Source organism: Microtus pennsylvanicus, chromosome 13 (assembly GCF_037038515.1).
Source record: "Microtus pennsylvanicus isolate mMicPen1 chromosome 13, mMicPen1.hap1, whole genome shotgun sequence".
NCBI classification, from domain to species: domain Eukaryota; kingdom Metazoa; phylum Chordata; class Mammalia; order Rodentia; family Cricetidae; genus Microtus; species Microtus pennsylvanicus.
The window spans coordinates 75,231,606-75,254,672 of NC_134591.1; the positions used below are offsets into that span (position 1 = coordinate 75,231,606).

At 44.3% G+C, this 23,067-nt stretch overlaps 1 protein-coding gene across 6 annotated transcripts in view; it reads right to left on the reverse strand.

Annotated features, from left to right (window-relative positions):
* The window catches only part of Vps13d (vacuolar protein sorting 13 homolog D), a 256,944-nt gene that overhangs the window by 160,189 nt on the left and 73,688 nt on the right, over positions 1–23,067 (reverse strand). For 3 of the 6 annotated variants that reach the window (XR_012907550.1, XM_075946687.1, XM_075946683.1), the window contains 10 exons: positions 21,340–21,495; positions 19,071–19,281; positions 18,443–18,517; positions 12,835–13,041; positions 11,518–11,607; positions 9,876–10,016; positions 8,654–8,776; positions 6,497–6,571; positions 2,856–2,961; positions 713–865 (listed from right to left, as the gene is read on the reverse strand). Coding sequence is in view for 5 of the 6 variants with exons in the window: in XM_075946687.1 (XP_075802802.1) it covers positions 713–865; positions 2,856–2,961; positions 6,497–6,571; positions 8,654–8,776; positions 9,876–10,016; positions 11,518–11,607; positions 12,835–13,041; positions 18,443–18,517; positions 19,071–19,281; positions 21,340–21,495 (1,337 nt within the window). In the remaining variant the exon portion in view is untranslated. The remainder of the gene's footprint in view (positions 1–712; positions 866–2,855; positions 2,962–6,496; positions 6,572–8,653; positions 8,777–9,875; positions 10,017–11,517; positions 11,608–12,834; positions 13,042–18,442; positions 18,518–19,070; positions 19,282–21,339; positions 21,496–23,067) is intronic. The other 3 variants (XM_075946684.1, XM_075946686.1, XM_075946685.1) reach the window with 3 other exon arrangements.

A 23,067-nucleotide genomic window follows, 5' to 3' on the forward strand; every position in this document is an offset into this window, starting at 1 on the left:
CCCAGACCTACATATTCAAAACCCTCGCCAGACAGGACTAGCCTGTGCAAACCTGCACAAGAGTGCTTTGTTGTGAAGGAGGTTTGCACAGAAGCAGGGAACTCAGGCCTGAAACCAGTTTCTTCCACTTCAGCTTGCCCCTGAAATCAGCCCGAGGCTCAAACACTAAACCTTCACCTATTTATATCCATGACAGCCTTCTCATTTAAAAATGCAGTGCGATGCCTTGTTGGACATTCTATTAACTTGTATGAAACAGACTTAAAGCCTTCTTCCGTATTGTGCCAACTCCAACTCGTCTGGCTGGCTGCTGAAAGAGTAACCAGGCCAGCAGTGCCCCTTGATATTACACTGCATCCAATTGCTGCCTTACTCTTACTGTTCTGTATCCTGAGCCTATCTGCTTTGAGAACCTGTCTAGAATAGCACATGGAAACCTGGCCAGGATACAATGAGTGTTAGGATGTAGCTAGTCTTTTCCCAGACTCTGAAATACGTAGTTAACGCCTCACACATTGAATGAATGGGAATAGAAAGAAACGATTTTCCAGATGGCATGACAGGCTATATTTTAAGAGGAAACAATTGACATTCAAAGTATCTTTTCACAATAAAACACTCAAGTCACGAATAAGTGAAAGACAGGACACCAGAGACAAACATTCACATCCATGTCATGTCTTTCACAGAAGGATAAACGGTCAAAGTTTACCTGTGTCTTAACTTTCCTCTGGCTTCAAATTCAAAAGGAATCTCTTCACCCGTGAGGACTTCTCGCCACTCACTGACATTGTGGGCATCATCCAGAAAAGCTCCATTCCCTTCTGGAACCACCCCGGGACTCCCGCTGTGAGACAGTGCAGCCCTGGAATCAAATCAGATGAAAGGTCGTCCCTCCTGCCTTGCTCTCCCTGCTGCCTCTACAGTAGCTCTGAGCCACCGAGAAGAAGTGGTCTTCCTACAACTGACTGACTGCACTGGCATGACACACCCTGGTTGTTCTTTGTGACCCAAGAAGGTCAGTAACTTCGGCTACTCTGAGGCTCGGTTACAACTTCTCTGACTGCTTGGAAATAGATTAAAGTAACGGTGAGCACAGCGGCACATACTAGCTCAGCTGAGGAATGAGGGTGAACATAAAGAAGTTTACATGGCAAGCTTTAGGCCAGCCTGGGCTACATAAGTGAGGCCCTGTTTCAATGTCTTTTAATTTAAAGTAAGTTCACTCGTGTATGTGTGTGGTGTATGCATCTGCATGTTACATTATGCACATGTGTGTATGTGGGGGTCAGAGGTCAACATCAGGTGTCCTCAGTGAATCTCTACCTCGTTATCTGAGACAGGATCTCTCTGTGAACCTGGAGCTCATCAGCTGGCCAACCTGGCTGTCCCTTCAGCTCCAGGGATCCCCATCTTCACTTCTTCTTCTTCTTTTTTTTAAAAATATTTATTTATTTGTTTGTTTGTTTGTTTGCTTGCTTATTTATTATGTGTATAATATTTTGTCTGTGTGTATGTCTGCAGGCCAGAAGAGGGCACCAGACCCCATTACATATGGTTGTGAGCCACCATGTGGTTGCTGGGAATTGAACTCAGGACCTTTGGAAGAGCAGGCAATGCTCTTAACCACTGAGCCATCTCTCCAGCTCCCCCGACTCTTCACTTCTTAGTGCTGAGACAATAGGTACACTACTATCTATGTTCAGCATCTTACAAGTGTGCTGGATCCAATCACTGGCTGAGCCATCTTCCCAGCCCTACACATCAGGCGTTAAGATGCTTGCCTTACAAGCACGAGCATGGGAGTTTGATCACCACAACCCATGGAAGAATCTGGGTGTGGTGGTGCATGGATCCTAGCACTCCTCCTAGGAGCAGGAGACAGGATCCTTAGAGCTGAGTGGCTAGCCAGCCTGGCCTAATCAATAAGCTCCAGGCCAATGGGAGACTCTTTGTCAAGGGAGGTAGATGCATTCCTGAGGATAGCATCCAAGGTTGCTTTCTGCCTCTGCATACACACTCACATACATGCATGAGCACGCACACGCACATACACACATTCACCCACAGCCACATTCACACGCATGCACCAAAAAGAAAAGAAAGAGACCCGTGAAAGCTGTTAGTATCCAGCCACCTGCTCCAGCAGTGAGTCTGGAACATGTACACCAAGGCAGGACTTTCTAAGAGACTATGCTGGTGACCAGCAAGAATTTAACTGACATGAACTGGTAAACAGCAAAGTCTTAGCCAAGGTACCCTCATAGCTAGTAGAAGAAGAATGTCATTTCAAATCAGCTGACAGTCACTCAATTCTGCACTTCATGAAGCTGAAAAGCCCCCCACCGCCCCGTATTCAGAACATTGAGCCAACATCTAAGCAGGCAAAGCTGTCAGCTAAGCTTTGTATTTAGCTTAGGCAAGTTCTCATGCCCTCCTGAGTCTACCCATGCTATCTGGGCCAAAGTGTGCTCTAGAGACAAAAACAAGAGTTCAGGAGTAGTGTTGGAGGGTATTTCCAAAGCAGGCTCAGAAGAAATATGCCAAATACTTAGTTTTGTGACCATATATAGCTTCTTTAAAGAGTGTGGCACCTAAGGAGACCTGGAATGACTTTTCTTTCAACCCGACTATGAACCTAACGCACACCAGGTCAAGATGAGCACAGCTCCACTACTGCACACTCGGAACCACTTCTCTGTGGTCCTTTGCAGAATCAGAACTTCTACCACCAATCTCAGGACACGAGTTACTGACTGATTCGCGTACAAGCCCAGAGGCCTTGAGCAGGGGCCAACCTTGCCCTGGCTGCCAGGGATGTAAGCAGCTCCAGAGACAGAAAGAAAGCACCTTACCTGGTGGGTGTAGTAGTCAGGGTGGCAAACCATAGTGTGCATCCCGTGTGGTTCCGCAGAGCGAAGGGGACAAATGGCTGCCGGCGCTTGGGGGTTTTCACCTCTGCTGTGACAAACAAACAAAAAAGACTATTAATATCTACTGTGTCTTCATGACAGAAACCCTCCTCCGCCTGGGGACAGCACCCATAGCTGCCTCCTGTGTGAAGATGGAAGCGAGAAAAAGGACTACAGGCTTGTTGACATGACAAACAGACGCTGCAAGATTTGCTGGCTACTGTGTGACCCCCCCCACTCACTCAAACACACACACAATACCCACAACTCACATGGGTCTAACTGCTGAGAAGATGGTATCAGAACCTGACCTGGTTTAAAAAAAAAACACACACACACACACACAAGACTGAAAGGCGATTCCTCCCAGTACATTCTCAACACTAACCCTGGTGGAAGCCCGTTTTCTCTTCTAGTGCTATCTTCAAGATCATGGTTTCTGAAAGCTTTTAAAATGAAATTTTAGGTCTCTCTTCTTTTTAGTGGGCACTATGTCTGTGCATGTATGTACAGGCGTGCATGCAGAAGTTAGCGCTGACGATCTTTTCCTCTGTCTTTCTTCGCTTTATTACTTCCTACTTATTTTGAGACAAGGCGTCACATGAATCTGGAGTTCACCGACTGACTGACTGCCGCCTGTCCCCCTCCAACACCAACACTAGGATTATGGACACATGCTACTGAGCACAGTTTTTCCATGTGGGTTCTGGGGATCAAACTCAAGTCCTCATGCTTACACAGAAGAGCCAGTCCCCTAACATAGTTCCCTTTTTAACACAGGCAACCAGCTAGATACTATAAGGCAGGCACCAAGGAGGCTGCAAAGGCAGCATTTCACACAGCTGTTTCACAAAACAACCTCTGATTGGGAACCTGCAGAGAAACAACCACCACCAGAAAATAACATAACCGGATTCTAGGGAGAGGTGAACTGATTCTCAAAACTGATAACTGTCAAAAGGCTCTACAGTGTTCTCAGGACCTTTCTGTGGTCCACTCTGACCAAGGGCCTGTCACCTCCAATAACCATACAAACTAAGTGGAAAGAGGCGGCAGGATCTACCAGGCAGTGACAATCCACGGTAGGAAGGCAGCTGGCTGAGGAGCTCATAGCACATAGACACTGATGACCACAGCAGGCCCCATGGTTCAGCCATCACTTTTGTTTATCCTGAAAGCACAAAGACAGCCACAACGTCGGTGGAGGTGACGGGGGACACATCTCAAGGGACAGCAAATGTTAGCAGTGGAGACCAGTGAGGCTGAAATCATTTTACAGGGACCCATGCTTCCCACAGACAAGACCAAGAAGATAAACCACATCTGTGGAGCCATGATGAACATGCCCTGTCCAGCCATGGCAATCATCAGCCTATTTATTAAGATTCCATCATATTAAGAGTCCATCACTTTCTCTGGTGCTTGCATTGTGGCAGCTTTACAAAGGGAGTAGCGGGGAGTGATGACTGCCAAACAGGCAAATGCATGTTAACACAGGTTCTCTCTGGACAATGGAAACTCAGCAGGCCCTACAACAGTCATCTGCGAATGACAAGAGCAGTCCAGAGCAGTGGTTGTCAACATGTGGGTCAAGACCCACTCTGGAAAACCTCTCTCTCCAAATTATTCACATTAAAATTCATAACAGTAAAAAAACTACAGTCATGAAGTAGCAACAAAATAATTTTATGTTTAGGGACCACCACAACTTGAGGAACTGTACTAAAGAACACTGGAAAGGTTGAGAAACACTGGTATAGAGGGTGCTCCAGTCCCGCATCATGTGGGGATACTGGTGAGGATAATGTTTGCCTACTACTGTGCTCACTTCCATCCCAGGGACCTCATTTGGTTCCTAGGTGCTCCCCCAAGTGCAAGAGTTAAGAGGCTGCAGCAAGAGTTTTCCAAAGGATTAACAGTGCTATGTGCTCAGTCGGGGAGGAGCCTCCCTCCATGCAAGCAAGGAAAGCGCCTTCATTACAGCAGACAAGGGCCAAGAGGAAAGGGACCAGACTGAAAATTTCCTTGTGCAAATCATGCTTTGAGAGAGCAGGTGGCAGATTGGCTTTGACCACTTTGAAATATAGGCTCAAGAACTAGAAATCCATATAGAAAGCAATCTACACGCCTACTGCTGTGGGATTAGATGACATGGGAGAAACCATACACAGGACCCCACATTTCATGTGCTGATCAGACCTAATGACAGAGGCTGAAACAACACAGAGAGCACATAAATCCCAGCACTGCATCAGCATCCAATTGTCTGTGTCCTTGCCTTTGGCACAATATCAAGAAAAAACTCCCAAATCCATCAAAGAGAACATTTCCTGATGGCCTCAAAAAATCTGCCTCCAGTGAGTGAATCTGATTTCTTCAGAGGCTGAGAAAGCCTTAAGCTCCTCACATTCAAGTTTACTATCGGACTAGCTGAGGAAATTCCTACCTCTCTGCTCATCTCTCCCAGAGTAATTGGCCATTCTAAGGAGTGGGATTTTTATGCTACATAGCAACTCGGCTATCAGAAAAGGCCTGCTTTGTGGATCATAATAAAGACACTGAAGCTCTATATCTGATGCTAGCTAGTAACAGAAGAGAAGGCAAATTCCTGTGCTGTCCACAAGAGTCTGTCACATTGGCAACAGGGGAATAGTGCTCAGTGTTTGCCTCAATGAGGAAGTCATCCTGGAAAGCTCAACAGTGGGGATTCAGAATGAACGAAGATCAGAGGCCTCTCTCAAAGACCCACCTCAGCTGAGCCTTCTAAAACCAGAATACACTGATCAAATGCCTTTCGGTTTATCTTTCCCTTTCTTTTGACAGGGTCTTGCTACATAGTCATGGCTAGCCTGGAACTTATGATCCTCCTGCCTCACCTCCCAAGTGCTGGAATTACGGATGTGGACCACCAAACCCAGCTCAAATGCCTTTTAAAATAAAACATATAAAGACCTGTGATTTGGATTTATCACAAACGTACCGTCAGATGAACAGTACTATTAACACAAAGGAAGAAAGGCAGCTTGGTGATATAAACGGTGGCGTTTCTTTCTGCTCTCACTCTCCAGTCCATTCTCTTTCCTATCTCCTAAGTGCATAAATTCCTTTGTAAAGAAACGAAAGATTCTATCCAAGCAATTTGTTGGGAAATACTTTGTTGGCTCTCTGACCAGTGATTACAGCTCCTACTTCACAGAACCCCCACATCCCCATGAGAATACACGCTGGCTGAGGACTCTGTAGGCAAAGCCATACGGCATTGCCTGCCAAAGGATGGCGTTCCTCCACCTCCTTCCTTTTCCTTGGAAGAGCCCTTCATGCCTTTGGCGTCTCTGTCACTGGAGGTCCGGAAAGAGACAGTGAAGAAGCAGATGTCACTCACGACTGCAGCCCCCCCATGATGAGGTGCTGCTGTGCTCCTCTGCTGCAGACATTCTTTCAGGCTACTGAACCAAAGTACTTAAAACTCAATATAGCCCAATTCAGCTCCACTCAACAACACGCATGAAAAAAACAGTGTACAAATGGACATAGAAAGCAGTTCTTGAAACAGGCAAACGGCGCAGCCTCTGGCTGTACTGTACCTCGAGCATAGGTCTGGTACTCTAGGTTAGTCAGACTGGCTGTACTCCTAGTTCTAAGGTAGACAAGAGGGAGGCCTGGTAGACAGGAGAGACAAAGTTAGAGGGTAAGAACAGGTGCGGTGAGGAAGAATCACCTCCACAAACACGAGTTGAGAACATTACAAATGGCATGCATCATGCAATTGTGAGAGCGCCCTTCCTGACTGCTAGGAGCCAAGAACGTGCTTGGCAAAGGCAGCAATTTTCTGCAAGGCTTTGATGGTGCAGCTGTGTCAAGGCACACTGCCCTTTTTCTAATTAGGCAACAATGAATGCATTGAACATACCCTCAAAGAGAACAACAAGTCTTCGGGAAGGTTTTAATTTAAACCATGTTATGTGTTGGCCCAGAAAAGTCTAATCAGTATGCATTTTAAGGGAGATATGCCATTCCAGTTGGAAAAGCGCAGGAGCGACAGGGTGCTGGTCACTGGCCACCTCAAATACTCAAGCAAAAGTCAGTCTGGCCTCCAGATTCCAGCAGTCCTTTCTCGGTTTATCTCACAGGACTAAGTTCCAACTAGACGCACACCTCACAAAACACCTGTACTTCTCATAAACTGATCAATGGAGTCATGCCGCTGAGGTTCACCTACGGAATAAGCCCTTGTTGAAAGGCTGACAACCAGGGCAACACAAAGCAAATGTGCTCTGCTCCCTGCTAGCTAGAAACATTGAAACAGCAGGGGGTTCCCAGGTCCTTAGGAGGAACTTCACACTGAGGTTACTCTGGGAGCCTGGTTTATGTCTGGTCTCAGTCAAAAACCTAACTTCGGGGAGAAATATGGCTAAAGTTCTCAAATAAGATCTGAAAATTAGTAGTCAGTTCAACACGGTTGAAAGCTACTAATTTGAAAGTCGGTGCCACACATGCTGCGGGAAGTCTCTTAGACGGCTTCCAGGAAGACACAGTAAAAAGACATTTGGTGTTTAGGTGTATCAGTGTCAGGTGGCTAAAATAGTGTATCACATCAGCCTCAATAACCATAAAAATCAAGCTCTAATGTAGATAGGGCAATTTACTAACAACAGAAAGAGGAGAAAAGTGTAAGAAAGCGGGAGTGGGCCTTCCAGCGCATCAGGCCTTCCTGGAGTTGGCACTGACTGGACTGAGGTCACCAACTACAGAGCTCTCTTCAGAACCATGCTCTCTTGGACATACAAGGATTGCTTAGAGGCTTCTGGACAGGCAAGGTTGTTTTTTCACCACACAGATTAGGGTTAGGGGAGCTGGAGCTTGGACTCAGAAGCAAAAGCCTGAGAAGAGAGAACAAGCCAAACCGAACCTTTTGTCTTTCCTTCCAGAAACACGAGGCAGTCTGCTCGCACACCCCAGGAGAGGCAAACAGGCACAAATGCTTCCTATGCTAAGAAAGCCCATCTTCCCTGGACTGTTTGCAGACCAGATGGAATATTTACGTATTCATGAGCCATGTGAGGTCCCGCCAAGACTCTCCAAAGAAACCACACTGAAAGAGTTGGGGCTGAGCTGAATTTGGATGACAATGGCTTGTGGAACAAGCAGGACCTGTGGTGTCTGTCACCTCTCCCCAGCTCTGAGGCAAACAGAGCTCCATGCTGAGGTATTCATCAGGACCAAAAACATCATCAACAAAGAACACACTGAATCCTTCCTCAAGAGCCAGTATTCAACTCCTTTATGCACAAGCCCTTCTTTTAAAAAGGTTTTTCCACTTGGGATCTTGCCCTCCCTCTTTCCAAGAATACATACAAACCCTCTAGCACTAGCTTTAAATGTTCTTATAATACAGTTTTTTAAAAATCCTGTCAACTGAAAAACCAATTGATTTTGCCCAACTGAAAATAAAGCGACCAACAGCGTGTCCTGACATGCTCTCCAGTGTCACTGGAAATCAAGAGTAAAGGTTTGCAGATCCCCTCTCCCCCATGTCACTGGAATTAGAGCCTGCAGTAATATTTCAGTAGTTTGTGCCAGAAAACCGTCTTTTCCAAGGATTAAAACCAACAACGGAGGCTAGTCAGAACTTCCTATGGAGTTCTCCACAGAGAGCGAGCATTCTATACGAGTCTCTCGGTGAAGGACTGCTCTGTAGATTAACATTGATACAGACAGGCTTGTGCTTATAGAAACCTTACTTTGTCCAAAGCATGGCGGATCCACTGAGGAGCCCATCCAGTCTTCGGACTTGACTGACTCTGTTTCCTTGTCTTCTTTACAGTAATCTGCCAACCACGACTCCTTGGTACTGACATACTGATCTAAAAAGAATTTCATGAAGACATGAAGAGGGGAGAGATAAACAAGGTAAAAGGTTCATATCAAATTATTTCAATTCAGCAAAACAAGCTTTTACTAAGCACCTCCTTATATGCTGGGTCTATGCTAGAAGCTGAAAAGGCTGGACCCTGCAGATGAAAGTCCACATGGAAAAGATGAAAGCCATCAGAAAAACTACATCCATGAAGCCACCCATGATACAAAGGGGGATAAAGCCATGACAGAAATACAATGCTGTGGGACAGAAAGGGTCAAAAGTGGGTGGTGGGTGTATACCAAAGTCCAGGGAAGTCTTTAGACAGGCAGACTCGTGCTTTGGTTCTTGAAAAGGTGAATAGAGACTCAATGAGACTGAGGACAGAGTCACTAGCAAAATTCTAAGACATTAAAGTAAATGGGATAGTCGGAATACTGACTGAATGCTGTATCTTCATTGCACACAGTGCAGAAGAGACAAGGCAGAAAAATCCTGATCTGCAGATGGACATTTCAGGGCCAAAGAAACTTTTAAGAAGGCATGCTATTGGCTTGGCAATTCTTTAAGCAAATCATTTTCAGAGTTAACTCAGTGTGGCAGCTGATAGGAAACAGCACAGAGAATTAACTCATTCTGCTAAAGTCATACCTTAAAGAACTGCTCTGTACCAGGGTACGGCACTGGGTGCCTATAATTACAGCCACTTTGGAGGCTAAGGCAGAAGTGTGATTTTGAGACTAGCTTAGGCTAGACTACAGAACCTTGTTTTAAAAACAAACAAAAATTCCTCTGTGACTGAAAAAAGCAAATCTAAGCTCACTTCTAGGGTACTTTATGAAACCTACAGACAAGAATTATGAGGAGAAAGTTCACGGGGATACTTTGTGGTCCCTAAGCAGCCTCAGCTCTAGCTTGGCCATGGAGAGCATTAACATGGGGCCTCAACACTAGACACCAGATTAGGTTCACTAGGAGAGCAGCCATGATGAGGAAGTGATGCCAGGCACAAGGCCAAGCATTTGCCCACCTGGCATCCTTGTCTGCAGGCAAAGGACTCGTGTTACAGAAAGATGTTAGCCTACAGCAGGCACGGTTCCACTCACCAATCAGTACAGAAGTGATGTTGATATCCAGGCGGGGTTTGGCCTTGGCCTCCAGCTTTAGTCGTGGAGGATGGAGACGACTAGCTGCCTGTTGTTGCCAGGATACAGAGCACGGCCATGGCTCAATAAATGGCTCCCAGCCTAAAAGAATGCAGGAAATAAAACATCTGTTCAGCAGATATCAAGGGTTTATAGGAGAATACTGTTCATGAGTGCTTAGCAAGGACAGAATACAGCCTAATGGCTCCAATTCCATCTCACAATGAAAGAACCACCTTTGGCTACAGGTCACCCTACAGATGCCTGCTGTGCATGGAACATGCCTGGAAGAGCATTAACACTTCCCATCATGCTCTTCTCCAGGTGGCAGGAAGAAGGCAGGGAGGACACATGCTCTATTTCATTAAAACTAGGTGACCTCTTCCTCAATAGAGACAGGAAAAAGAGCCTCAGGCTTAGGTTAGAGAAGAAAAACAGTGGCTTTAGCTAAGAGCTCCTACATCCATTCGCTGAACAAAGGCACATTTGGAGGCTCATTAGCTTAATTTTCTCAGGTTTTTGTTTTTGTTTCAATCTTAAAATGTGTCACATGTACAAAAGGAATTTAAACAAGATTATATATATATATATATATATATATATATATATATAATACACACACACACAATTTAAAGGAAATACTACCACAAGAGAGAGAAAGGAAAAAAGAAAAGAGGAGAGAAGAAAGAGAAAGAGAAGAAGAAAAGGGAGAAAGAACTAGAAAGCGACAAGTCCCTGCAAAGTCTGGGTGCTAACTAACCCCCCTCCTTCCCGACAACCTTCTGTCATTCCCTACAACCATCTGCATGGACTGTTCTCTGCTTTCTTGTCTGTCTTATGCTTATAGACTTTGTATTTCTTAAGAGTTGGTTGATTAGTCTATGAATAGATGGATATATAGATGAAATCCCATATGTATTCTTTTCAAGATTTCTTTGCCCCTTAAACACGTTTGAGCGTAGTGTTACTGTGCTGGTGAAGCTGACTGAGATGTGTTTTCTGCCAACGAGTAGCACTCCACCAATCTAATTCGCTCATTTTACTCCTGAAAGATGTTCGCTCAACTCTAGTCTCATCGCTACTAGGAAGAATAGTACTATAAACACATCTGTCCATGTGTGTTAATGCACAGACTTGAAAGGGGAGTGCAGATCAGCTCTTAAGATGCTTGTGTTCACTGTCACTATATCATGAATACTTCCTAACTACACAAATTAGAATTCCTCTTCAGAAGCTATGGTTCATTTGCACTCAAGTATGTGCCACACTCCACTTCTGCCTGGGTATTAAAAAATTATATTTTGGATCAAATTCAGAAAAATTTCCATGAGTTCCAGGACAGCCTGTCTTGCTCTACAGAGTAAGACCTTGCCTCAAAAAAAAAAAATACACAAAACCAAAGAAGCTCAACTCTTTAAAACTAGCTCCCTAGCCTTTGTAAGACTTATAAGTACAGTCATAACATATCAAACACATTTGTTGGTCTTTCTCAGTCTCAAATCACCCCACCCTTTTCCTCATGTCACATGTATACAGCAATGGGCCCTGGTAAACATTTTCACTTATTCTTTAAATCTTCTAATAACTTACGCTTTACACTGACCTGACAGAGCGCGGTTATAATAATCTCCAGAAAGGGTGAAGTGGGCATAGCCCTCAGGGCTAGTTCTTATGTGCTGAAGAAAATTCAGACCTGCAACAGAAGCAAATTTCACTACAGAGGCAAGAGCAAGGCTGCCCTCCACAGATGAGCTGCATTTCAGACACCAGCTGCAGCTCGTACTGACAGCCTCATGGGAGAGCACACATAACTACAGCATTCTGTCTACCATGTAGGTTTGTGCATCTGTTTTCATGTTTTATACCCACTACATTTAAATGTTATTATTGTGCTGGAAAGATGGCTCAGTGGTCAGGAGCACTGGCTGCTGAGGAAGTTGAGTTCTATACTCAGCACCCACATGGCAGCTCACAACCATCTGTAACTTGGAGTTCCAAGAAATCTGATAACCTTTTCTGACCTCCATGGGCACCAGGTAGGCAGTGGTGCACATATATACATACTTGCATGTAAAACATTCGTACACATAAAAAATAGAAACATATATATCATTGTCTTAATTTGTGAGTTTTTGGCACTCCCTTAAGCACTGTACCTAAAATATGCTCTCACTCCCCCAAGCTCATCCCCAGCACACAGGTTAGGCCAAAGCCCTATATAAAGGTATTTCTCCCTGAATGCATGGACAGAGGGCAGTGGTAAGAGAACACTAGCTTAAGTAGATTTCAGTGTGGTTATTAATTCTTTGAGAATTTTATCTATTTTAATAATCTGTTGCCCAGTGTGCTCATATGCGGGAGAGGACCAGAAGAATGGACAAACAGAGCTCCTGAGGTGATGGAAACTTTATCAGTATCAATCTCTACTATTCCTGGGCTACAGGACGAAGCCACACATGAAAAATGAAAAATTCTGGGAGAGTCTTCCCCATACCCATACTTGAGTATGTCTTATTCTCCTCGACTAATACCTGATAGCCCACACCTATGCCCTTAAGCCTACACTAAAGTACTTTTTACTAAGCATCAAGTCTGCTTTGTTTAAAAAAAAAAAAATCTGGTGGGGCATAGGGGCTCACACATTTAATCCCAGCACTTGGGAGGAGGCAGAGGCAGGTGGATCTCTGAGTTCAAGGTCAACCTGGCCTATAGGGGAAGTTCTGGGACAGCTGAGGCTAAACAGAGAAACTGTCTCAAAAGGAAAAAAAAATCTGAAAAGCATGTTAAACAATTAAGTTTTATCTTAGTTACTGCACTATGAAGTAGAGGGGAACAAGAATACAAGGAAAACTTAAAAGGCAGGCCCTAGGAACTGAGCAACACTGGGCTGCTGGAGGTGCCCCAGGCTAGGCACACTCACGGGAGAAGGTAAGCTCGGCAAGGGGCACGTCGCAGTCCATGCAGTCATCAATGAAGCAGATGCATACACTCTCGGCCTTGACTTCTACTCCAGAGATTCGTGGGGCCGCCACGGCCCCCGGGTTGTCTCTACTGCTGGAGGCCAGGGACAGGGACTTCAGAGGTTCTGCATTCTTGAACAGCCAACTTGCTGCCTTCTTCAGCTGACCTTCAAGAAAATCAGAAGGTGAGCATCCCACCAATTCCCAAAGCTTTATAGGGACCTGGGGAGGGGGGTGCATATAATGGGAATCCTGCTCCTAAGCAAAGAGTAAGCTCCTGCTTGCCACACACCTTCTCCCCAAGCTTTCCTGTTCTGACTCCCAAGGCCCCATCTGGTGCCATCGTGGACAGAGAGGGGGGTTGGGGGGATCAGATGGTATGCAAGCATCATCTCTGCTCTAGTTCTGCACATAACGATAACTAACTGTCCTCAAATGTCTTCCTTTGTGCATAGTTTGTCATCTCAATCATAAACTCCCTGAGGGCAGAGAACAAAATGAGATGCACACACAGACACGCACACGTGTGTGTGTGTATGTGTGTGTGTGTACGTGTGTGTACGTGTGTGTGTGTACGTGTGTGTGTACGTGTGTGTGTGTGTGTGTGTGTGTGTGAGAGAGAGAGAGAGAGAGAAAGAGAGAGAGAGAGAGAGAGAGAGAGAGAGAGAGAGAGAGAGAGAGAGAGAGAGAGAAAGAGAGAGAGGAAGAGAGGAAGAGGGATAGATACAGACAGACAGACAGAGATAGGGAACTATTAGTACCACCTGCCTGAATAACAATATTCATAATAATAACAGTAACAACCAGAGTGCAAAACAAAAAAAAAAGAGGAAAGGGACAGGGAAAAAGGAGGAATAGGAGAAAAGGAAGGAGGAAGACAGCAATGTCAGCACACACTCAGAATGTGAACAACACACTTGCTTGAGGGCCTGGGCTCCGGAGCAAGGACACCCAGCTCTAGACTGATTCTGCACTTTGCAGCTACTGAATCTTGAACAAGCTGTTTTGAGCTCTGGGCCACACAGCACAAGAAGCAGTGGTTCTCAACCTGTGTGTCAAGACCCCTTTTGAGGTCAAAGAACCTTTCCCGGGGTCACCTAAGACCACTGGAAAACAGGTATTTACATTATGATTCATAACAGTAGCAAAATTATAGTTATGAAATAGCAAAGAAAATAATTTTGTGGCTGGGGTCACCACAACATGAGGAACTGTATTTAAGGGTCACAGTCTTAGGAAGGGTGAGAAGCACCGACTTAGAAGAACACCAGGAAGAGGAAGTGAGCTCTCAGAGCAGAGCCCAGTAACTGGTCCTGCTCTAGCAGCTGTTATTTCCACGTTGTTAGCAATGAGACTCAGTGGCTTTAGTTCAAAAACAAAGAAACCCAAAAGGTTCTTTTCTTTCATTTTGTTTTGTTCTGTTTTGTTTCTCTGTGTAGCTCTGTAGAACAGGCTGGCCACGAACTCACAGAAATCCACCTGCCTCTGCCTCCCAGGTGCTAGGATTAAAGGCATGTGCCACCAAGCCCATCTAGAAACCCAAAAGGGTCTTACAACATAAGGGAAGATGTATTTGAATAGTTAAAGAATAAAAACCAGGGCTGGAGAGATGGCTCAGAGGTTAAGAGTACTGACTGCTCTTCCTGAGGTCCTGAGTTCAATTCCAGCAACCACATGGTGGCTCACAACCATCTGTAATGAGATCTGGTGCCCTCTCTGGCATGGAAATGCACAGGCAGTAGGACCATTGCATACACAATAAATCTTAAAAAAAATAAAAAATAAAAGCCATAGGACAATTAGACGTGACAAGGTATGAAGTTAAATCAAGAAGCAATAAGGACTGAGTGGAAACAAAACTGAGGAAGACAAACAGCTAGCCCACCTTCACTGCTTTCAGGGGTCAAGGTGCTTCAGGTGAAGTGATGACTGGCTGCTGTGTGACCGGGGTAGAATGTCCTCTATGGGAAGGAAGAGTTGTGACAACACCACAGGTATGTACATATGTGTGTACGTGCACAGCCTTGTTAGTCAGTGTAAGAGGGCACAGAAAAGGTGGAGAAGAATGAGATGATGTGGCTTGAGGGAAAATGAACACAACTGGACACGATCATATGAAGGAAAATAACTCAAGCTCAGAAAGACAAGTGTCACAAGATTTCTCTCATTTGTGGATCAGATTCCATTTAGAAACATAAAACCACAAATCCTATTTGCAATATCACAGTCCCCACCACTTATGCATGAGACCCAAGGCCAGAGGGATGCTACAAGCACAGAATGCCAAGCTCTGTAACTCAGCACCTTTCCCAGTCACTGGTATTCAAAGTGATTAAAGATTTTGGCAAAATTAGCACAATTTGCTAAGTGGTATACACCTTTAATCCCAGCTCTTAGGAGGCAGAGACAGGTGGATCTCTGTGAATTTGAGTACAGTCTGGTCTACAAAGGGAGTTCCAGGACAGCCAGGGCTGTTACACTGGGAAATCATGTCTCAAAAAACCCAAAACAAACAAACAAACAAATAAAAAACCCGAGCACAATTTTTCCTTTGCAATTTATAGGCAGAAAGAAAGATTTCTCTGCCTACAGATCTCAGCAGCCTCAGCACAGGGCTTTTCTGGACATTTTTTTTTTTTCCTTGCTAAAAAAAATTTGCCTTGTTTGTTTTGGGTTTTTTTTTAGATTTATTTAATTATGTATACAGTATTCTTCTGTCTGCATGTATACCTGCAGGCCAGAAGAGGGCACCAGATCTCATTACAGATGGTTGTGAGCCACCATGTGGTTGCTGGGAATTGAACTCAGGACCTTTGAAAAAGCAGGCAATGCTCTTAACCACTGAGCCATCTCTCCAGCCCCTGTTTGCCTTGTCTTAAAGGAAGCAGTTTGCAGCTTCTCTGGGCACCTCTGAACCCCAGAGCACCACTCCTCCGCTCTTGGCCCTTTGTTAAGTTATATAAGGGTTTCCCAAACACAAGCACAGGGGTCACTACTGAGTGAGCAGCACACAGAGTATGGATACATTAGCCAAAGGACAACTCATGTCCTGGACAGGACAGAGAGAGGCTTCACCATACTTCTCAGAATGGCTTAAGACTTGAAACTCATAAATAATTTGCAGGCTTTTCCATTTAATTTTTTCAGACCATGGCTGAGCTCAAATTATGGGAACCATGGAATAAGAAGACCACAGTTTAAAAGGAGGCTATCATGCAACCTATCAATAAACAAAATGTAGTGTGGGCCAGGGGTGTAGCTTAGTGGTAGAGCAAGTGTGTGTGTGTGTGTGTCTGTGTGTGTGTGTGTGTGTGTCTGTGTGTGTGTGTGTGTCCATCCTCATACCTATATACATATAACACCTAAAAAAAAAAAAGGCAGAGAAACCAAAGAAAGAGTAAAGGCTGGAAGGGAAAACAACTTTGACTGTATTGCTTTTTCTTAAGAGTAACAAAAGGTTGTTTCCTAATTTTACGAGAATTCGCCACACTGATATCCAAAGAGGCTGTACCAGCTTGCGTTCCCACCAACAATGCAGAAGTGTTCCCTTTTCCCCACAACCTCTCCAGCATAGGTTTTCATCAATGTTTTTGATCTTGGCTATTCTTACAGGTATAAAATGAAATCTCAGAATTGTTTTGATTTGCATTTCTCTGATGACTAAGGATGTTGAACATCTTCTTAAGTGTCTTTCAGCCATTTTAGATTCCTCTGTTGAGAGTTCTGTTTAGGTCTGTACTCCATTTTTTTTATTAAATTATGTGACCTTTTGGTGACCAATTTCTTGAGTTCTTTGTATACTTTGGAGATCAGACCTCTGTCTGATGTGGGGTTAGTGAAGATCTTTTCCCATTCTGTAGGCTGTCGTTTTGTCTTGTTGACTGTGTCCTTTGCTTTACAGAAGCTTTTCAGTTTCAGGAAGTCTCATTTATTAATTGTTTCTCTCTGTGTCTGTGCTGCTGGGGTTATATTTCCTCAAGACCCAGTAATACCACTTTTGGGTATATAGCCAAAGGATGGTCAATCGTGCCACAGGACATGTGCTTAACTATGTTCATAGCAGCATTGTTTGTCATAGCCAGAACTTGGAAAAAACCTAAATACCCCTCGACCGAAGAATGGATAAGGAAAACATGGTACATTAACACAATGGAGTACTACACAGCATAAAAAAATAATGACATCTTGAATTTTGCAGGAAAATGGATGGAGCTAGTAAACATTATTTTGAGTGAGGTAACCCAGACACAGAAAGACAATTATCACATATACTCACTCATAGGTGGTTTTTAAACATAAAGCAAAGAAAAACAGCCTACAAACCACAATCCCAGAGAACCTAGACAACAATGAGGACACTAAGAGAGACTAATATAGATCTAATCTACATGGGAAGTAGAAAGTAGAAAAAGACAAGATCTCCTGAGTAAATTGGGAGCATGGGGACCTTGGGGGAGGATTGAAGGGGTAGAAGAGAGGCAGGGAGGGGAGCAGAGAAAAATGTAGAGCTCAATGAAAATCAATTAAAAAAAGAGTAACAAAAGGTGGGTATGATGTGCCAGGGGAAGAAGGGCACAGTGTACAGTGGGCCACAGAAGAAAGAACACAGGTTCTACACATCAGACACACCTCTCTTTAATATGCCTTAGGCCCACACTAATGGATAAACTTGAACAAATTTACTTAACCTATCTGAGCCAGTTTCTTCATCGGAAGTATGAACAGTAATGGCTATATTTCCAAGAGCTAGGAGACTCCTCAAGAAAACCCAGAGCCAGGCTGGGGACAGGGATGGAGCTCACAGGGCTTGCCCACTGGGTTCCATCACCAGCGGTGCATAAAAGGCAAGGTGGCTTGCACCTGTGACCCTAGCGCTAGAGACACAGAAACAGGAGGATCAGGAGTTCAAGATGATGCTAAGCACATAATGAGTTCAAGGCTGGCCTGGGCTACACAATGCTCTGACACTAAATCAAACAAAGATGGGCCCAGTCAGATGGCTCAGTGGGTACACACAGTGGCACGTAGATACCCACTTACATACACCCACACAAAGAAATAAATGCAATCAATGTCGGTTTATTTGTTTAAAAGCCCAGAGACAGAGCTGTAAGGCAGCAAGCACATGGTCATGGCTGTCAGAATCACCGCTGTTGCCAATACTACACCAGAAACCAGGACTAACAACTACCTTCCAAGTGCCAGGCATTCCTGCAGGCCAGGGTCTCCTACTCTGACTTCACAGAAGCACTAGCACTGAGAGGCTCAGTGACTTGCCCAAAGTCCCTAAAAAGTAGGGACCTTGATGAGGGGCAAAGGAAGCATCTGACCCCATACAGCCAGCTCTAGTCAACCTCCTGATCATAGAAAATTCTTCAGATCACAACTATGATCAAACCAGAATAATACTCAGCCCCGTGAGGATACACAAAGCCTCCTGTATATTCACATTCTCAGTCTTTCTCTCTCTCTCCCTTCCTCTCCCACCCCCTCAGAACTGAGGAGGAAATGAAAAGGAACCAAGTTGTCAAGACAAATAGCAGATCATGGAGCCCACATCCAGATTACCTTGACACACCAGGAGAGCCTTGCGACAGTCATCCATGCTGAAGCCCAGCTCCTGCAGTCTAGCCAGCTGTAACTCTAGGAGACAGTTTGACACAGATTACTCCACCGTCTGATGGAAGGGGACCAATACCATTTCCTTTCTCGAGGTAAAATGGGCTCCTAGTGTAGACCTCTATCATGTGTACCTTGAACTTTTCCATCATTTCCTTATGTTGTATCTTAAAAGTGGAAGACTATCGTTTAGTGTGAGCAACACTGACTCAAAGTTTTCACAGGAAAAGTCGTCTCAATTTTTAAAAGTCACTTGTAGTTGAGCTGTTGTGAGCAGAAACCTAGCTGTAGGCTGGAACAGTTGCTGTCATGTCATACTTATGATTTACAATCATACTCAATGACAATTAGATTATGAACAATTGATCTGTGTATAAGAAAACTGAAAAGGTTAAAGGGGGCAGCTACCAGTATGGTGGATAAGTAAAAAACTAGGGAGACTGAGGCAGAAGGATTGCCAGACGTTTGATGACATATCAAATGTTGGACCAGTCTGGTGCAGAGTAAAACATGAGAGACAAAAAGAGAGATTAAGTGTTTTCAAGAAGACTGATTGAGTTTCCAATAAGATACCTACCCAAGACAGGATCTAAGGTGTGCCTTGACCCTTCTCTGATGTCCTCTCCAATTCGAGATGCCCCTGGGAGGCAAGTGCTGACAGAGTCTGCCTCCACGGCTGCTGTGTCCGGGGCTGCAGCACTAGCTTGCTCTGGGATAGACTTTGCAATGGCCAGAAACAGCTGAACATCGTTATAGGAGAGTCTAATATCCAGGGCTTGTAACTGAATCTAATGGAATGTAAAAGGTAGCAATAGTTTTTAAAGTTGCTTTTGGCTTTGTGCCCCCACATCACTCACACATAATTCCTATTTTATGTCCCAGAAGTCAGATATCACCACAAACTCATTTAAAAGACTGCAAAGATATTGAAATTAAGCAAATGATGATGAGGTAGTATCTCAGTCATTAGGTAATAGTGACAAAACTGAATGAAATTTAAAAAAAACTAAACTAGAATAATTACTAGAGCAATTAATACCTCACGAGATAAGAATATGGCTAGGGATGAGGACCACCTAATGGTAATAGTTTGTTAATCCATTTTACACAGATCCGTTACATTTTTTTATCTCTGAAATAAATTGATCAACTGTGATGGGTAGCTTTGTCAACTTGATACAACCTGTAATTACCTGGGAGGAGTCTCAGTGACAGACTGTATTGAGTTGGCCTTTGGACATGTCTCAGAGGGCATGTCTTAACTGATGTAAAGGCTCAGCCCACCTTGGGCAGCACCATTCCCTAGGCAGGAGGTACTGAACTGAGAGTAGAGAAATCGGGCTGAGTCTGAGCAAGAAAAAAATCATGTATAGACTCATTTCTCTCTGCTCTTGACTGTGGAAGTTTCTGCCTTGACCTCTATATAATGTTGAACCATAACCTGGAATTATAAGGTGAAATTTCCCTTTTTATCCCCTAAGTTGCTTTTCATCAGGATATTTCATCACAGCAACAGGATACCTACAAAATGGATCTCTTTGCCCCTATATTGCCAGTACTCAGAGACAGAGGTAGAAGAATCAGGAGTTCCAGACCAGACTAAGCTACATGAGTACCTGTCAATAATAACAATAATAACATTATTATTAATAAAAACAACAATGATGAAGAAACCTTTTCTTTATTCAAACTTTTACACTGGTCAAGTCTGGAAGAACCATTTCTGAAATAGGGCAGCAGAGATACTGTAAGCAGGCAAACCCGGCAGGGTGCAAAGGTCTGTGATGGAGCATTTCTTTACTCCCTCACTCAGGTTTTCCAGTGAGGTGCCGCTCAAACCCAAGAGCAGCATAGCTTTCCTCTTTCAGGCCCCCATGATTCAAGCAGACTGATGAGTTACTGCCCTCTTATCAAAGAAACAACACCTGGTTTAGAGAGGTGGCTCAGGGGTTCAGAGCATTTACTGCTCTTCCAAATGACCTGAGTTCAGTTCCCAGTTCCTGCACTAGGCTGTCACAACTGCCTATAACTCCAGCTCTTTTTCTCTGGCTTCTATGGATATCTACAGACACACAGACACATATACTCACAGGCAGGCACGCACGCGCGCGCGCGCACACACACACACACACACACACACACACACACACACATGTAAGTACAATGAAATAAAGAACATAAGATCAGGCTGGAGAGATGGCTCAGAGGTTAAGAGCACTTGCTGCTCTTCCAGAGGTTCTGAGTTCAATTCCCAACAACCACATGATGGCTCACAACCATCTGTAATTTAATCTGGTGCCCTCTTCTGGCCATCAGACAGAATACTGTATACACATACATACATACATACATACATACATACATACATACATACATACATAAATAAATAAAATAAAGGTACTACTGGAGTTTGTTTAAAAAGATAAAAGAAAAAAAAGAAGCTTCAGCTTCAGCTTCGGTCCTCACCTTCCCTCAATACCTCTCAGTCCCAGTAAGACCGTCTGCTTCTGCCCTAACTCGACTTCTTGACCTGAAATGTCCTTCCTCCTCTACTGGCTTATATCCTACCTCCCCACCCCACCTCCAGATATCCCCATCCTGCAGCCATCTACCCACTATTCTTACCTATGTTGAGTTCTGCTTCCTGTCAACTTTTATAGAACTTCAAAATGATACCAGCCTATTAAAGGGTCTTTTATCCTGTTCACACACTGCAAGATCCTAGGCAGCATCATATGTATTACAGGTGCTGGAGTAATTATGATGGTACTAGACTCAGAGTGGTCAAGAATGTCTGCACAGGGAATCATGGATGCATCCATGGGTTAGACATTGCTCAGCATTACCTCTAGGACGGGTGGGAAATCATCACTGTTGAATGCATCCATGAGCCCAGAACTATTCTGGTAAGAGGAGTTCCCCACCAGCTCCACTTGGATTTGAACTGGATCCACAATTGAAAGAGCTGTGTCCTGCTCATTCCCTAGCCGGCAAGAAAACACCTGAAAATGAAACAATACAGCAAAGGTTACTGCCTGCCTTGGGAGGGGTCTATGGGTTAGCAGCACCAGTGGACTTTCTCAGGAGCCATAAGCCCCGTGTTTTCACAGGACCCAAATCAGTTGCTAAAGTAAATGCTGCAAAGATCTGGGCTGCCACTCTAGCCTGCAGTCAACTGTAGGTACAGTGGTCCACCTGCAGGAAAATGTTCCCAATTCACCCACAATGGCTTATAGATCCCCTGCCCTTGGATCAAATAAATGCAGGAACTAGCCTAAGGAAATATTACAAAATATAGAAAATTTCACTAACCATTTTAATTGTCAAAAGAAAAAAAATAAAAAAGCAAGTAAGGCTGTACCAAATCTACTTGATTAAGGATCTGCAGCCACCTAAAGGTAGGGGCTAAAAGCCAAAGTGGTGACACACTAGCCCCAGCCTTGAGAGACAGAGGCAAGAGGATCACAAGTTTCAGGCCAGCCTGGACTATACAGCAAGATCCTGTCTCTAGAAACATGAAGAAACAGGAAAAGAGGGAAAACACAGTTGAAAAGACCGTATAGAGGGCCAAGTGGTGGTGGCCACGACATCAATCTTAGGAAGTACAGCACATCACAGGTTATGTGAAAATACAGCCTCATCAAAATATTACAAAGCTAGACATGGAGACTCATGACTATAATCCCAACATTAGGAAAGCCGAGCCAGGAAGACTAAAATTCAAGGCCAGCCTGTGCTACATAGAGGAACCCTGATTCAAATGAACAAAATAATAATGACATTGACTTTCATTTAAGGACAAGACAGAACACACCAAAATAATAATAAAAATTATATATGGGACTGCTAATTTTCCCTCCTCCCAGAATTTCCTAATTTAAGAGTGAGAGGAACATCCACTGAGATGCCTGAGCTAAGTGGGAGAGGAATGTCCAAGGAGATGCCTGAGCCAAGAGCATCCCACAGAGATGGCTTCTACCTTGTCTCCTCTGCTCTGTCCACAACCCAAGGCTTAAAAGACACAGGGTGAACTGGGTGGTAGTGGCACATGCCTTTAATCCCAGCACTCAGGAGGCAGAGGTAGGCGAATCTCAGTGAGTTCAAAGCCAGCCTGATCTACAAAGAGAGTTCCAGAAATGTTACACAGAGAAATCCTGTCTCAGAAAACAAAAACAAATAAAAAAAGACACAGGGTAGAGGCTGCTTAATATTACATATGACATAACCAGGTGTACAATTACCTCCCTCATAATAATCACACCAGTAAGAGTCATGGTCCGTTGGGTCACACATGAGCATCACTACAGAGCAGGTATTCTGAAGGGATGGATACAATATAAAACTCTTCCGCCTGTTCTAAGCAGGCCTCCCTTACCCAAGGGCCCTTCACAGGACAGTGCTCAGCCTGAAGGAAGAGGATTCAAGGCGAGCAGGACTACTGCCTCAACTGTGCACACCTGCCACAGAGCCTTCCTAAGGCTTTAGAGGAAAAGTATTCATTTTCCTTTCCTCTTCAGGAACTGCACAAAACCCCATTGTACCTGGTGGTCATTAATCAATCCCCAACTAAATCT